A 15714-nucleotide genomic window follows, 5' to 3' on the forward strand; every position below is an offset into this window, starting at 1 on the left:
TATTATTTCGACGAACAATTCGCTAACAAATCCAGGAAATCGATCTTGATCTCTATCAGTTGTCCTTCTTGCAGCAGCAGCAGAAGCACTCGAGGCAGTGCTCGCAGGTTTCGTAGCAGCAGAAGCAGCAGCACAGCATGAACAAGCTGCAAAAAAGGAAAAAAAAAATAAATCCGACACCCAAATTAACGGCAACCAATTAATCATCATGTATGCATGTGTGATTGTTCTTGCAGTGCCACATCGTTGCAGATGCAGTCTGATACAGAGTTCACATGCTGAGATGCATTCAGAAGTTCAGAGTTCAGAGCTAAAGCACTGGTACTGAACTGAAGCTACTGCATGCAGCAAGAACTTGCAGTATGATCATGCATGCAGATGCAGAGTGTTGTGTTTCTGTACAAACCAGGCATAGAGGAAGCCCTTCTCTTCATGGCGTTTCTTGACATGCTCCATGGCCGACAGCTTCTGGTCACCGCCCTGCGATGGTTCGTCCATCGTCGTCGTCAATCGATGCTTGATTATTCGCGGTGAACAGCGAGGAGAATCGCAAAACTGAGATACTTCAAACTAAAGATGGAGAGGTGATGAGCAATGGTGTGGCTTGTTCTTGCTCCTGTGTTCTAGTGTGGTATATAAGGAGAAGGGAAGAGAAAGGCTGGCTAGGCTAGAGGCCTAGAGCTCTACCTAACCCCTTGCAATCTTCAGAATTCAGAGCAGACTGTTTCAGTTAACAGCTACTGATAGTGCACCATTGTTTAATTATTTCTCTTTTGATTTGTGTACTAATACGATCGCGTCGTGGTCATCGTGTTCCCCACCAATTTTCAGCTAGAAAAGGAGCATATATAGCTAGGATTAGGAGATGCCTCTGAAGATGCTCTGAACTGTTACTGTGATAGTGATGCTGATGGTTTGATGGATATGGCTAACCCCTTCGGATGCTTCAGTTGCTGCAGCAGTGATCTGCATTGGTTCTTGCAACAGATGGGACTAAAACAGTGTATGTTGAACAATGCAACATTGGTTTGAAACTGCAAAAGAAGTGTCCATTAGTTCTTGTATGGAAGGGACTCAACACCAAAATACAAAGCCAATACGACCGCATTCAGTGCACCATTTTTTTTCTCCATCAACTTCTTTTTAGAAACATAGTATGAATGTAGGTGCCCATAACGTGCGCACACTCATCCCTATAAACGCACACACACCCTATCCATATGAGCACCTCCGGAAGACTAAGTCAACGTATCTTGAGATTAACAAAGTTACCACAGACGCATCGCTGTTGATAGGTACATGGTCTATTACTAAAAGAATAATTAACCGTAAATGCGAGCACCCGTGTCAAATCTAGGATTTGAACCCAGGTGGACTGGTTCCACCACAAGGAACCTAGCCATCTTCGGAATGTAGGAATTTTACAGAATTTTCACAGGACAGTTCAATTCCTCCAAAATTCTCGCGTAAATCCTCCAAACCGAATAGGCCCTTAGATAGTAACTGTAGTGCTTCAGTTTGGTGTATCAAATATTTAACAGTAAAAAAAAGTAGTAATTGTAGTCAAATATTTTACAGGCTTAAGATTCAGCTTCTGAAGATTAATGTGTAAGAAGATGTGCAGAGGTAGAAAAACTACTTTTGAAAAAAGTATATATACTCCTATATCATATCACAGATTTTGCATTCATACTGACTCCAAAATATAATAATATATGGTTTATGGGAATGTAAAGATGCAGGCTAATATATATCTGCAGTTAGTGCGAAAACATATCAATTTCAGACCATAAAAGTGGCTAGCCCTTATCCTTCCATTGATCCATTCAGGTGCAGATTTTAGATTAGTTAGACTGTTCTAAACTTCTAATAATTCATCAATCACAATCCATGGTTAATATTCATTAAGGTGACCTGCCACCGAATTAGTGATAGCTCATTGGTATCATATCCAAGCAAAATGAACCACAGTTCAATTAATCTCTTTAAACCAGGCGTGCATGATTCAAAGTTAGAGATAGAATAGCTCAATTGAAGTTGAATTTACATACCGATTGTAAATATTATTTTGACATTTTCAGAAGATGTTGTTTTCAGTGACTCATTGTTTATGCCCCAGCATCCAATAATCCATATATTGGATGTAAACATCATCTCAATGGCACATCAAGCACTATGGGGCAATGTGTCACACAATTAGAGGTTTGAAGCAACCAATCATATGGCAAATCAGTTCTTTTTTTCCATAAGATGATCTGAGTTCGGAGAATATATATCTTTTGCATCAGCATATCCCGTTCAGGCGTTCGCCAACTGAGAATATTTGATTGCAGATTATCTTTATATTACTATTTTTTTTGTCAGAGTACGTTGAACTGGCAATAGTAGCTAAGTCTTTCCTTGGAAGTTTTCTACAAGATTTTCATAGGAATTGCATCATCCCATACAAAAGCATTAAGCAACTCCCATCAAGCTGTTCTTGCAAATACTTGAAATCGTCTTACCGAATTCCTGAACTACATGATTTAAGCAGATAATTCTAAATATAAATTTCTTTTTTTTAGAGAGTTAGTGGTTTTGTAAACACCAGTTATTTTTTACAAGTTACAAACATGAATTCTACTGTCAAGCTTTTGATCAGGAAAGCATAAACAGAGTTAAACAGCACAGCCATGGTTGGAAACCTAATGTATAGATTAGCATCTTTGGATATCAGGGTATCAGGTGATCAGGGAACAGAATTCCAAGTGTCCCTGTCCTGTCCTTTTGAAGCTCATCATCCAAGCTGATTGATTTGGAGAGACAATTGAGCTACTTAACAGTATGTAGTAAGTTTGGATGGATTCTGGAGTTGATTGGTGGAGAGGAGGCCTTACCAGGAACAGCTACTACATTGGGCCAGTGTATTCTTATCCTTCTACACAGTGATGATGCCTGGAAATAGTTTGCAGGACACAATTTGGAACTAGAGCAATTCTACTGTCCTTGAGGAGGTATCATGAGGTATCAAAATTTACACTTAAATTTTGGTACCTCATGATACCTCGCAGTACCTAGGTACCATGAGGTACCAAATTTACAATAGAAAAAACGGTACTTCATGGTACCTCCTTAAGGACCGTAAAATTACTCTTGGAACTATAATACAGAGATGTTTCAACAGTATGATTCCTAAAATCTAACAACAGAACAAACACAAGATATATATTTTTATGAGCACATGGAGAGAGAAAATAATTTGTTAGGATTGCATGTCCAACATAGAAAAGGAGATCCATTGTATGGGCGGATTTTTGGATGATCCGTGGGCTCCGAAAATCCTAAGATGATTTTATGGGGGCTGGAACATATAAATTTTACAGGATTTTTCATGTGAATCAATTCAACACCCTTGAAAATACTATAAAATTTGTTTCTTCCAAGGAGTGTCTAGATCTTGTAAATATCATGCGTTAGAGAGGAAGCAGTGATTAGACTAAGCGCTGGTTTGGATGGTGCCATTTTTTCCCCCTACAATATGAAGATTTGCTTCTTTCTAAAAGCATCTATTCTAGGGGTGTAAGTGGGTTTACCCGCGAAACCACTTATAGGCAAAAATAGTGCGTAACCCGCCGGTTTGACTAGCGGGTTAACTATGAATTTGACTTATAAATTGGTTTATAGATCGATCCACTTGTATATTTAAATGCGGCAAGCCGGACCGCGACGCGAAAAACCATAAATTATTATTTATTTAAACTCACGGATCGGTCCGCTTGCACCCCTAAGATTCTATCCTACCAAATTTGCTACTACAGGCCTATTTGGTAGAGCTATATGAAGCTAGGAAAGTGGTTTCACCCCTCCTAGTATGTACTTTGTGGGGTGAATCCTTCACTTTAATTTGTAAAAGTAAAGATCTATAGGCTCCAACTCCACCAGAGAGGATCTGAGAGCCAGTGTCCTATCAAATGGACCTTTACTATTGTGCCAAAGGTTCAGGGCACAGCCACAAACCACAAACCACAACAAGAGGCCCAAACCACAAAATCACGTCCCATCGAACACATGATAAAGCGGAAATAAGTCTATTGTGCCTCTCTCATGTCTTGCTCCTGATTAAATCGCCTCCCTTAACCGGCAACTGCTAAACTGGATATAACACATCCTCCATCTTGAAAAACCGGTGAAAATCAACTCCTTCAACGGTTTGCAAAGTGGTTTCTGCTGACATGGTACGTTGATCGAGGTTGATTCACCGAGTAAGTAGCGGGACCCACATGTCATCCTCATCTCATCACCATCACCTCTCCCCTCCCCCATCTCTCTTTCTCCAGGCGTCAGTTCTCGTACCGTTAAAGGAGTCGATTTATACCGATTTCCGTTGATGGGAGAGATGTCATAGTTATACTCAGTTTTACGGTGTGGGGGGGGGGGGGGAGACAATTCGATTTGGAGCTAGAGAAACGGAGTCAACAATAGACTTGTTCCCACAAAAGGCCCCAATGTAGACACGGCCCAACACGAGAAACACCCGCACCCGCACCGCACGCGACGTGGGTAGGAAGGAGACGGATGACGGGAGATGAGTCGCGACTTGCGACGTTGGTGGCGGCCTCACCCCACTCACCCAGTCATCACCCACCTCATCCATCCATCCACCACGCAGCAGCCGTTCACCTCACCACCTCGCGCGGCGACGAGACGAGACGAACCAAATGGAAACCCGAAGCGCACAATCCGTGACCTCTGCCCCTGCCCATAGCTAACCCTAAACCCCCAAATCGAATCCCCCACCTTCCCCGCAAATCTCCCAACCCCCCCCCCCCCTTCCCTCTCGCCGCCGTCGCCGTCGCCGCCCGGCGCCTAGGTAAAAGTGGATCCCTCTTCCGCCGGGCGCTTCTGAGCTCCAGATGATTCGTGCGATCGATGCGTGTAGTTCTTTTTTTTTTTTGTCGGCGTGTTTGCTTCGTGATTGCCGCGGCTCGGTGTGAGCGAGGGATTTGTTCGTTGGGTTTGAGTGATTGGGATCGTCGGATACGTGGAGGGAGACGTTTAGGGTTTGGTTGGGTTGGGTCTGCGCTGCCGGGGGGGATTCGTCTACGGAGCGAGGTTATCGTCCCTTCTCTGGGCGTTGTGCCCTTTTAGATTTGATGATGATGGTTGGGTGTTCCTTGATATTGGTTCGATGTAGACGAATGTTATAGCTCTAGGGTTTGCTTTGTTAAGCTGTATTGAGATCTGTTAGTGTTACTTCATTCACATGCCTCCTATTTTCACTGCTATCACCGCCTGGTGCATTTCCTAGCAATTGCTAATCAAACGTTAATTCATTTCTTCACTCTAGGTCAATGCGCTGTGGAGGATTATGTTTTACTGTATGCGTATGAACAGCCATGTTGGCATTTTGTTGTATCACGATTGTATTCTGGATTGTTTTTCTTTTTACTGTTAGACTATTGTTGTGTTAATCTAGAACTGATTAATGCGGACACCTCTTCAGAATACTTATCATGAATGGAATCTGTGTGCGTACTTTTCTAATAAATTCAATTTTCCACCATAATAATATTCATACTCATGTGGGATGTATCATTTTTACATAGGGATTGCTTTTTTACGAAATTCTAATTCAATATTTTTTTTAATTCTTAAATCTATGTATACTGGCCCAGGGAGCATCTATTTTGATGTCCTCCACAGTTTGTATTTACTCCTTTCCCGTTTACGGTTCTAAGACCTCCATTGCTTCATATCTATTTCAGATATATGTATTAACTGTTCTAAGCAACACAACTATTTCTCGTCAAGGATCTTGGGAGTTTTTGAAATAGTTGCATAATGGAGTTGTCAAATCAAGGGCAGACACCCATGTCAACTAACATGGGTTCTCAACCATTGCCTTCTTCAAATATTCAACCTAATCAGGCTGAGTATCCGTCTATGTTTTATCCATCTTTGCCTGCTGACTGGGGTGCACAGCCAATGTTTTCTATGGGAGCTTCTGTTCCAATTAGTTCGTATTTTATTGTTCCTATGAGTCAACAATCGGTCCAAATTGGTGCTTCTAGGCCAGAGACTCCGCGTTCTTCAGGGGCACATTCTCTAAGCAGAGTATCATTGAGGCCACCCCAGCAAGTGCTAAGTATTCGAACATCTTTGCCAACAATGGTTGGATCACAACACTCTCCTGCTGGCAAGAAACTGCAACCGACAATTGCTTCTCCAAAGGTTCAAATACTGAAATCTACACAGTCACAGTCATCGAACAAACGTTCTGCACAGAAGGAGACACCATCAAAGGTTCAAACTCAGCAATTGGAATCTGTGAGATCAAAGTTCAGGGAGTCACTTTCTGCTGCTCTGAGAACAGATTCTGATCAGAGTAAGAATCAATCTTCTGATGTGCAGCCTGATGGGTCTGCAGACCAAAAGAAAGAGATGGATGTAGATGCAGATCAAGTGGCCACCACATCCCAAGGCATGAGTGCAGCCAAGTCGGAAGTATTGACAAGTGTTGGTGCTGAGAGGCGTGCTGAAGATGAGAAGTTAAACAGTGATTTAGTTTCGAACATAGCCACACCATTAAACGCGGACATCCAGCAACAACCAGAGAATGCTTCTTTACAAGATGAAATGTTGGGACAATATACAGTTGTTGCTGATGAACTCTTGCAAGGTCATGGACTTTGTTGGGTTTCTGACTTTGATGCTGGGGTTCCTGAACCTGCCACACAACCTAATTTAAAAAGGTCCAGGGCTTCTGACATTGACCCTGTTGTTGCAGACACTCTCTCAGAATCTGAGTCCAAAAGAATGAAGTCTGCCAATGATGAGGAAGCGATAGATAAGGATAGCATTATTCAGAAGGCAGATGATTTAGCAGTTAGGGTTGAAGAGGAGCTGTTCAAACTATTTGGTGGAGTTAATAAGAAGTATAAGGAGAAAGGTAGATCTCTTCTATTTAATCTAAAAGATAAAAGTAATCCTGAGTTAAGAGAGAGGGTATTGTCTGGAGATATTACACCTGATCGCCTCTGTTCAATGACTGCGGAGGAACTTGCTTCCAAGGAGCTATCGGAGTGGCGGTTAGCTAAAGCTGAAGAACTAGCACAAATGGTTGTCCTTCCTAGTACCGAGGTTGATGTTAGACGTTTGGTTAGGAAAACACACAAAGGAGAATTTCAAGTTGAAGTAGAAGAAACAGATGGTATCTCAGTGGAGGTTGAGCTTGGAGGTAATCTTCTTACTCAAGTTCCATCAAAAGCCCCTGAAGATCAGACCAAATCAGACGATAAAGAAAGTACAGATGATAAAACAGGCATACAAGACAATGACAAGGCACCTGATGGGACTTCACAAGATGAAGATAATGGGGCAGGCAAGAACGATCCACAAGATGATTTAGAATATGTTGATAATGAGAAAAGTGACCTTATGCAAGAACTTATGGTGGATGACTTGAAAGACACTGAAAACCTTCCACCGATCCCTTCACTAGATGAATTCATGCAAGGTTTAGATTCTGAACCACCTTTTGAAAATCTCTCAGCTGGGACGCCAGAAGAAGATTCAGATGATCGAGACGAAGCTGACACTACTGCAGAATCTGCGGAACTTCCTGAGGAAGAAGTTAAAGTTTCTGCAGCAGAGAAGATTGTATCTGAAGCTGACCTGCCATCTTCGCAGGATAAATCTGAGTCCAAGTTAGAGTCACCCAAAGATGAGGTGGGTTCAAATTTGGGCCCTGTTGAGCAGCGTGAAGGAAAGCTGATAAAATCCTCCCCAGATAGTGTTGAAGTCAAACAAACAACTACTGAAAATGTGCTGAATCGTGACTCTACTGTGCATAATATGGCAACTACTCTTCCTATGATACGTGAAAGTATATGGGAGGGTGCAATTCAACTTACCATGTCTTCGCTCACAAATGTCGTTGCCATCTTCAAAAGGTTTGTTTCATCTGCAGCCTTTTCCTTTGAATTACCAATATACAATCGTTTCTGTTAGCATACCATGATGATTTGACACATTCTCTTCGATGCCTTTGTCTTAGTTTTAATTTATTAAAAGCAGATTAGTGCTTTACAGAACACGTACATCTTCTTTTGCACAAAGCTTTTACTGAACTGTATTCTGCAATTTCATCTTCTACATTGTATTCGCTTGGTCGTATTTTGGAAATTGATTGTCTGTTCCTTCAGAAAGATACTTGTTGAACTATATGGCATATGCACTCCTTGGCAAAACACACACACAACTTGCATATGTCCAAGACTCGTATGATAACTTTATTTATTTATACTCCAACTATTCTGTCCTGGTCTTAAGCTTGAGTAAGAATGATAAGTTTGGGAGGCAATAAAAGCATAAATCGCCATCACTGGTCATTAAGTAAGGGTCAATGAAATTGGGGGGCTTTCGTTGAAGATCTCAGTTCTTTCGCGCCTCAGGCAAGTGAGTTATGGAAGTCTTTCTTCCTCATCTGGTGAAGCTAGCTGCTGTTGTTTGATTCCTTGTTTCTATTGGTTTCTCAAGAGGCTCAAGGTCTTGCTCTACCTAAATTACTTTAGGTTTAGAAGCTAGACATCTAGCATCAAATTAAGTAATAAGTAAAAACTGATAGCTCATGGCATGCAAGTATATAAATATATCTTCATGTGAGAACTGCTAAGAGTAATAATTTATAATTAGCAAGCACTGCCAAATGTGACATGCTTCAGTGTACTTCTCTTGATTCCGCAGAGAGTGCATTAAGTAGGTGTATGTCATTGAGGGTCCAGCTTGGCTACTTCACCTCTTTCTGATGGGAACTTGTATACTTGTGTATTTGTTCGATTTATGTCTTGTTAGTTAATACTGATCTAAATCATCCCTTTTGCAAAGTTTGCTGATTTAATTAATGTTGATAACAATTTACAACTGGTTCTTCATTGTTGTGGCCCAGAATGCCCTGCTACTGTCCAAGTACACATGATCCACTCTACCTGAAAGATAGTGTTGATATGTGTTTATTCTGTATTTTATTTTTGTATTTGTGATGACATGTATTAAAATTTCACTTTGCAGTGGTGAAAAGCCACCAGTAAAAGAATGGCGGAGCTTTGTTGAAATCAAGGGGAGAGTCAAACTTAGTGCCTTTCAAGAGTTTGTTGAACAGCTTCCCAAATCTAGGAGCCGTGCTATAATGGTAATCTTGCATTTTTCCTGTTGAAAACTAACTAATATGTTTAAATGTCTGAGGTCTGGGTCAGGATGTTTGAAAAATGTTGGTACTTATATGCTAAATTTGCCAAGAAAACAAAAAGCTATGAATTGGAGCATGTGTCAGCCAGAAAAGAAAACAATTGTTACAGACAAAAAAAACAACTCTTGACATGATCTCTTGCATGTATTTTAAGTCTTAACTTTTGAAATGCTTCTTATGATTGTATGCTTAGCATCTAGAAGTATCACTCTGTTTGGGAGTTGTTACTCGATCTATCCTTTATTTAACTAAATGCCTCAAACTATAGTTAGTGCGCTTTTGTCATCACAGATTATGGTTCATGCTGGTGTTGATAGGATAGTAATTGAATATGTCCAACTTTGTTCATAGGTAACTGAGTTGTGTTGGAAGGAAGGTTCTCATGAGAGTGGTCGCCAACATCTCTTGCAGGTTTTTCTATCGTAGCCCTTTTTCTTTCAGAGAAAGACCTTCCTTCAGGAGCTAGCTTAATGAATGTTTGTGGATTTGATCATTAAATTTGTCTATTCTTCTGCAGACAATTGACTCGTATATTTCAGATGAAAGAGTAGGGTTAGCTGAACCTGCAGATGGAATAGAGCTGTACCTGTGCCCTTCTCAAGGGAAAACTGTGGAGATTCTCTCTCGGCACCTGCCAAAGGAGCATTTGGAGAGTCTTGCTGTGTCAGCATCCTCCATCATCGGGGTCATCGTCTGGCGGAGGCCCAACGTTCCCAGGATGCCGGCACACCCTAGGCATGATGGTTCCCGGAGGCCGTCGATTTTAAAGAAACCGCAGGTTACTGGTTCTACTCCAGGCCCTAGGCCCTCCCTGCCTATGAGCTCGCACGGCGCGCCGCCGGGTTTTCCAGTTCAGCGTCACCGCCACGAGGAAGATGTAACTGATGATGTCCCTCCGGGCTTTGGCCCTGGTGTTGCTAGGGATGAAGACGATCTTCCTGAATTTAATTTTGTTAACTCGTCCAATCCTGCTGCTAATGTAACAACCACCCAGGCCTACAAGGGCCGGCAGCATGTACCCCTTACCTCTGCTCGCCCGGTAGAGCAAATGAGGGAACTGGTTCAGAAGTATGGTAAAAGATCATCTGTTCAGGCTCGTCCTTGGGATGATGATGACGACGATGATATACCAGAATGGAACCCCAACCAGCTTGTCACCCAACAACAGCCAACAAGGCAGCTCCCAGTTCCACCCACACCACAGCAACCGCTGCCTCCACCACCACCACCGCCCTCGCTTCAGCAATTGCATCATCCCTACCAGCATCAGCAGCAGCAGCAGCAGCAGCTTTACCACCACCAAAATGCATTGCAACCTCAGATACCCAGCAACTCTATCCCCCAGGCTTACCTCCGAACCCAGCAACCATTGCAGCAACTTCCTCTGATGCAGCAGCAGCTTCAGCCAGCGCAAGCCTGGCAGCAGACCAATGCTTGGTGGCCGGCGCAGGGCGGCGCCGCCGCCGCCGCTGCGCCGGCGAGCATGGTGCAGCAGTCGCAGTATGGTGTGATACCCAACAGTAATAACAGCGCGCAAAGCTATGGTTCTGGGAGTGTGGGTGGAATGGCATGGAGACCGAGATAGAACCTGTAAAACCTTGAAATTTATGCTGGTTTTACAACCTGCGAGCGTCCGTTGTAGGGTGGCTTCTCTCTTTCTCTCTTTTAGTTCAGCGATTCAATGTAAGCATGAGTCAGTCGTGTACACCCGTACAGGGGATGTAATCTGGATAAACTAGAGATAGTTGTGGGTTGTATTCATAATCGTAGGAAAAGAAATTTTAAATCTTCGTTTCGAACAATAGCTCCTCTCTTCGAACCAATCTGTTCGTAGACACTTCGAATAATTGATTAAACGATAATAATGTAATGCAAAGCAGAATCTGCTTGGTTTAAATTGTCAAATTGTCAGGTGGCATTCGGTGCACTAGTGGAAATTGCAAAGCGACTATTGACTTGCCAGAAGAATTTGTGGTCTCACCTTTTTCGTATCATGAATGATGTTGATGTTGGGACAATGCATGCGGTAGTACAGTGCGCTACCATTTCTGGACCTTCCCATCTATGGCAATGCTTTGGTTTTTCCCCATCCTATTAAGTGGTAGATTCTTTTCTTTTCTTTTTTTTCTTTGAGGGGAGATTCTCTTGTTTTATTGAAGTACCATAATGTTCGTGTGTTACCAAAAAAAAGAGAAAAAAAAGAAAATTCATTCCTCTACTTAGAAACTCTACATATATATTTTTAATTATATCATGTTAGAGATTTAATCAAAAATTACTTTTAAAAATGTCAACATTGTTAAATATTTGGATTGAACGCATAAATATCAAGCGTGCAAATTTATCTCAAGCATATTTTTATTATATTCAATTTTATCAGAACTTTTAAATATATTTTAGTACCAATATTTGCTAAAGTATTCTCTAAAGACTATGCCAGTATCTATGCTCACAACATTCTGCGATACCACACCATACCAGATAGTCTGATAGATCATTTCGCAATAAAGAAAATTTTGAACTCATTATAAACATAAATTTGTGCTTGTGGGAATCCCCTAGCGAACACTGCTGAAAGCAAAGATGAACGATACATGTTTTTCTTGTGTATATGAAAGTGTTAACTAAACAGAACAGAAAGGGGGAAATGTTTATTTAAGCTTTATATTCTTCTAATTTATTTCTCCTGCACGATTCTATGAGGGACAGCATGAACAAGATTTTCTCTGATTCAGAGACTAATTAGGCATAAAATAAATTCTGCTCTTTATCTTAGGTATGTAAATTGGTATGTGGCTCATGTGTCCAGCTGTCCACCCTTAAGATGTATGTGTCCTAATTATTTTTCCTCCAACTCACTCTGGTTTAATTAATTACTTGTACGTTTGCTCTCTAGGAATCGGGGAGTGAAGATGATGACCTTGATGTTGGTATAGGTGATGTACCATCTGAGCTTGAGGTTAAGAATTCTGGTCTAATACCTGCACAATCTAAAGAGACAGAAAGGCAGCTTTCGAAGAAGGAATGGAAGAAGAAAGAGCTTGCAGAACTAGATACTGTGCTGGCTGAGCTGGGGATTTCTGGACATGGTACCCAGCTTGATGCAATTAGTAAATGTATAGAACTTACTCATGGTGTGACTTGTACCAAATTAAGAACATCTTCACTATTTCATACTCCCTCCGTCCTCTAATATAAGGGATTTTAACATTTTACTTGCACTGTTTGACCATACGTCTTATTTAAAAAAAAGAATTATTATTTATTTTATTTGTGACTTACTTCATTATCCAAAGTATTTTAAGCACAACTTTTCGTTTTTTATATTTGCATAAATTTTTTGAATAAAATGAGTGGTCAAACAGTGGAAACAAAATATCAAAATCCCTTATATTAGGGACGGAGGGAGTATTCATTAACTATTGTTTATTGATCATATGATATATTTTAATAAACAAGCAAGTATTTTGATTTTTCCCAAATTTACAGCTGAAAGAAAGCCAGATAAGCAGAATGGTGGTGATAAGAATGGTGCTCCTGTACCTTCAGAGAGCAAGACTTCAAGGAAGAAGAAATCAAAGAAGACAAATCAATCAAGGATTCTAAAGAGCAGCCCAATGAAATGGATTCCAGCAAGGACCATGGAGAGGTGGCGGATACAAATCTGAAGAGGAAATCACAGCTGTGTATATGAAGGAGAAGATGAAGAAGATAGCTTCAGCCAAAAAGAAGTCCGGCAGAGGTGGATGGGGCTGCAAAGCATGCTGCAAAATGGAGGATGCTGCTAGGAGTGCAAAGCTTGCTGGTGCAAAGAAGAAAGAGAAAACCAACAGCCTGTCGATAGATAGACTGCTTCCATCACCAAGTTCAGAGTTCAGAATGAGCACCGGGCTCATTTGTTCTACTTGGTCTGTTTGGTTTAGATTGCTGAACGCACTTCTCATGAATATATCCACCATATCTGGTAAGATATGCTGCCCTTATGTGATCAACATTGGAGATTTAGTGAATGGCAATTGTGTCATCAGCATGCAGAAATCGTACTCAGTAAACTCAGGTTTCATCGGTGCCAACGGCTTGACTTCTGGATATATTTGTTGATGTCAACTTTACCAATGGTCCAGCTTATCAGGTGGATATTGGCTTGGGAACATCCATTTTCTGTCTTAGCCTATAGTCAGAACATGCTGCCAATTTTTAGGTCAGATTCCTCGCAAAAAAAAAATAGTTAGTATTCTGCATGTGCCGGACATTTTTTGTGGCTTTGTTCTCCGCAGTTATTATGAAGTAGAAGTGCCTGGAGTTGGATTTGCACCAAGAATTGACCTTAAATTATGCTTTGCCGTATGCAGTCAATAACCAGGTGCAAAGCAGAGGAAAGAAAGATTTGGGCACTTCATCACGAAGCAGCCAGAAATGATCTTTGCTTCAGATACAAGCTGGTGAACTTTCTGGCGTTGACAGAGTTGGCTCTTTCTTAAGTCAGCTTTAAGAATTGGCAGCACGGTGACTCTGAAGCTCATGAACAAAGAGTACGCAGCCAAGGTATCTCAATTCTTAAAGTTTTTAGTTTGATTCACCTCCCTCTTTTTCAAGAGGAGTCCTTAAAGAAATTTCTTCGCTTTTTTGTCGGCGTTCCAAAAAGGCATTTTTGCCTCTCGTTGGAATCGAAACCTGCAGCCCTTTCTTCCCATCCACTGTGGCAGTATCCATTCACTAGAAACCGTCGTTTCGCCTACAGCTATTACAAGCTGTAGCTTTTGTTAGCGGTTAAAAAATATTCCCTTTGTTTCGTATTATAAGTCGTTTGACTTTTTTATAATATGAGATAGAGAAGGTTGTTCATATGAAAAACTTTTTTATATGTATTTTGGACGACTTAAAATTCAATGGTACGATTAAAAAAAATCAAAATCAACTATAAAATTAACTTTTAATATAAATTCTGAAATAAAGTATGATAAAAAAAATCAAGATCAATTTTTAAAATAACTTTTAAATTTTAAAGAGTAAATTGCACATTGGTCTAGGTATTTTTACCTAAGTTTCAACATGGACAATCCTAAAGACAAAGTTTTCACTTTGGGCCAGTTTCTTTTACCAAAAGCTTTCACTTTGGACTGGATGCTCTCACATGTCAGTAGATCAGGAGATAAGAGAGGACGCCGGCAAGCTTGTGATGGAGATGATTGGATTGTGGACGTCGGCAAGCTTGTAATAGAGATTATTGCAATGTGACAACACCTAGATATGCGAAGGAAGTTCTGCACGCATGAAACGATAGCACACATCTCGTTCTTTCGTCATGTCATGAGTGGGTTTAGCCATCTCTACCTGAACCGTGCCACACCGCGCATCAAGAAGTTGTTTGAATTGAGTGTCATCACAATCCAATCATAATATCTACGGCGAGGTCAGTCACACATGCCCAAGTTGTGAACATACCCTGCCCCAAAGTGCAACTCTTGGCAATTGGCAAAGAAACATGGTGTAAAGTGAAAATCTTGACTTAGCCCTAGCCCAATATGAAACACTGGTAAAAAAAATGTAGTCCATGATGAAATTTACTCAATTTTAAATTTGAGCTGGGGGCTACTGAGTTGAGGAGTAACCGATGGCGCTGACTGAAAAACATCCTCATCAGCTTGCCAGTTTCAGCTGGCGGATTCAGCAGCTGCCCGGGTTGGATTGGAGGACGTCGCCGTCAAACGGCACACGACATGGTCGCCTTCCGTGGGACCTCGTGCCGGCAACGGTTATCCGTTGGGCGCCCCAAAAAAAAGGTATCCTGCGGCGGGCGGTTGCTCTCGCGCGCCATTTACCGGCGGCGGGTTTTCGGATCAGATCGTCGCCGTTCGTCGTCTTCTGGTTTACACATCGTCACTTGCCGCTGCAGGGATATGTGTGATGTGTCTACAGGGTCCACTTTGAATCCATTTGGCTCATGGTTTTTTTTGGTTTGTCCTGTCCGTGTCTTCAAGAGGGAAATGTCACAGATGATTGCCAAAATATCATCCGAAAGCTGGCTCTGTCAATTGTCTCGGATATTACTGACATCATTATTCTATTTTTGGGATTTGTAAATTTAATCAGTGACATATGGTAGGGGTGGTGGTATTTTTCTTTGGGTGTAGCTATATTTATGGCGCCATATTTTTTATCAAAAAATAAGTTTAGCAGTAATATGCGGGATTTTTCTACAGAACGTGTTATAACCCAAACATGTATATGCACATGTTCAGATTCACCGTTAAAAATAGTTTTTTTATAGAGCAGAGGAAGTATATATATACAACACTTTAAAAGGATTTCAGCAAGAATATGAATTTATTATAATCTTTTGTCTCTTTAAACATGTTCTAACCCCCTTACTCTCCTGCTCTCTGATTTTGAATGCCTGATAGTCCCACAGTTCATTAGCCTACATATCACGGGCCTACATGTCAGCGTCCTATATCAAAAGAAGCTTCTTCCGTGCAGTGTACACA

The 15714-nt window shown here is 41.2% G+C and overlaps 1 protein-coding gene across 1 annotated transcript; it reads left to right on the forward strand.

The window, feature by feature from the left end:
* The first annotated feature begins 4592 nt into the window (after positions 1–4592).
* On the forward strand, positions 4593–11028 carry LOC4328690 (uncharacterized). Its single transcript, XM_015770516.3, has 5 exons — positions 4593–4849; positions 5745–7931; positions 9049–9169; positions 9578–9637; positions 9744–11028. Exons 2-5 carry the CDS (start codon positions 5821–5823, stop codon positions 10809–10811), a joined length of 3360 nt encoding a protein of 1119 aa, XP_015626002.1. The 5' UTR covers positions 4593–4849; positions 5745–5820; the 3' UTR covers positions 10812–11028.
* The last annotated feature ends 4686 nt before the right edge of the window (positions 11029–15714 follow it).

Source organism: Oryza sativa, chromosome 2 (genome assembly GCF_034140825.1).
Source record: "Oryza sativa Japonica Group chromosome 2, ASM3414082v1".
NCBI classification, from domain to species: Eukaryota; Viridiplantae; Streptophyta; class Magnoliopsida; order Poales; family Poaceae; genus Oryza; species Oryza sativa.

Coding starts and splice junctions, on each gene's coding strand:
- LOC4328690 (XM_015770516.3), top strand. CDS start 5,821: ATGGAGTTGTCAAATCAAGGGCAGACACCCATGTCAACTAACATGGGT. Junction 9,170..9,577: donor CTAGGAGCCGTGCTATAATG/GTAATCTTGCAT, acceptor CTTTGTTCATAG/GTAACTGAGTTGTGTTGGAA. Junction 9,638..9,743: donor GTCGCCAACATCTCTTGCAG/GTTTTTCTATCG, acceptor ATTCTTCTGCAG/ACAATTGACTCGTATATTTC.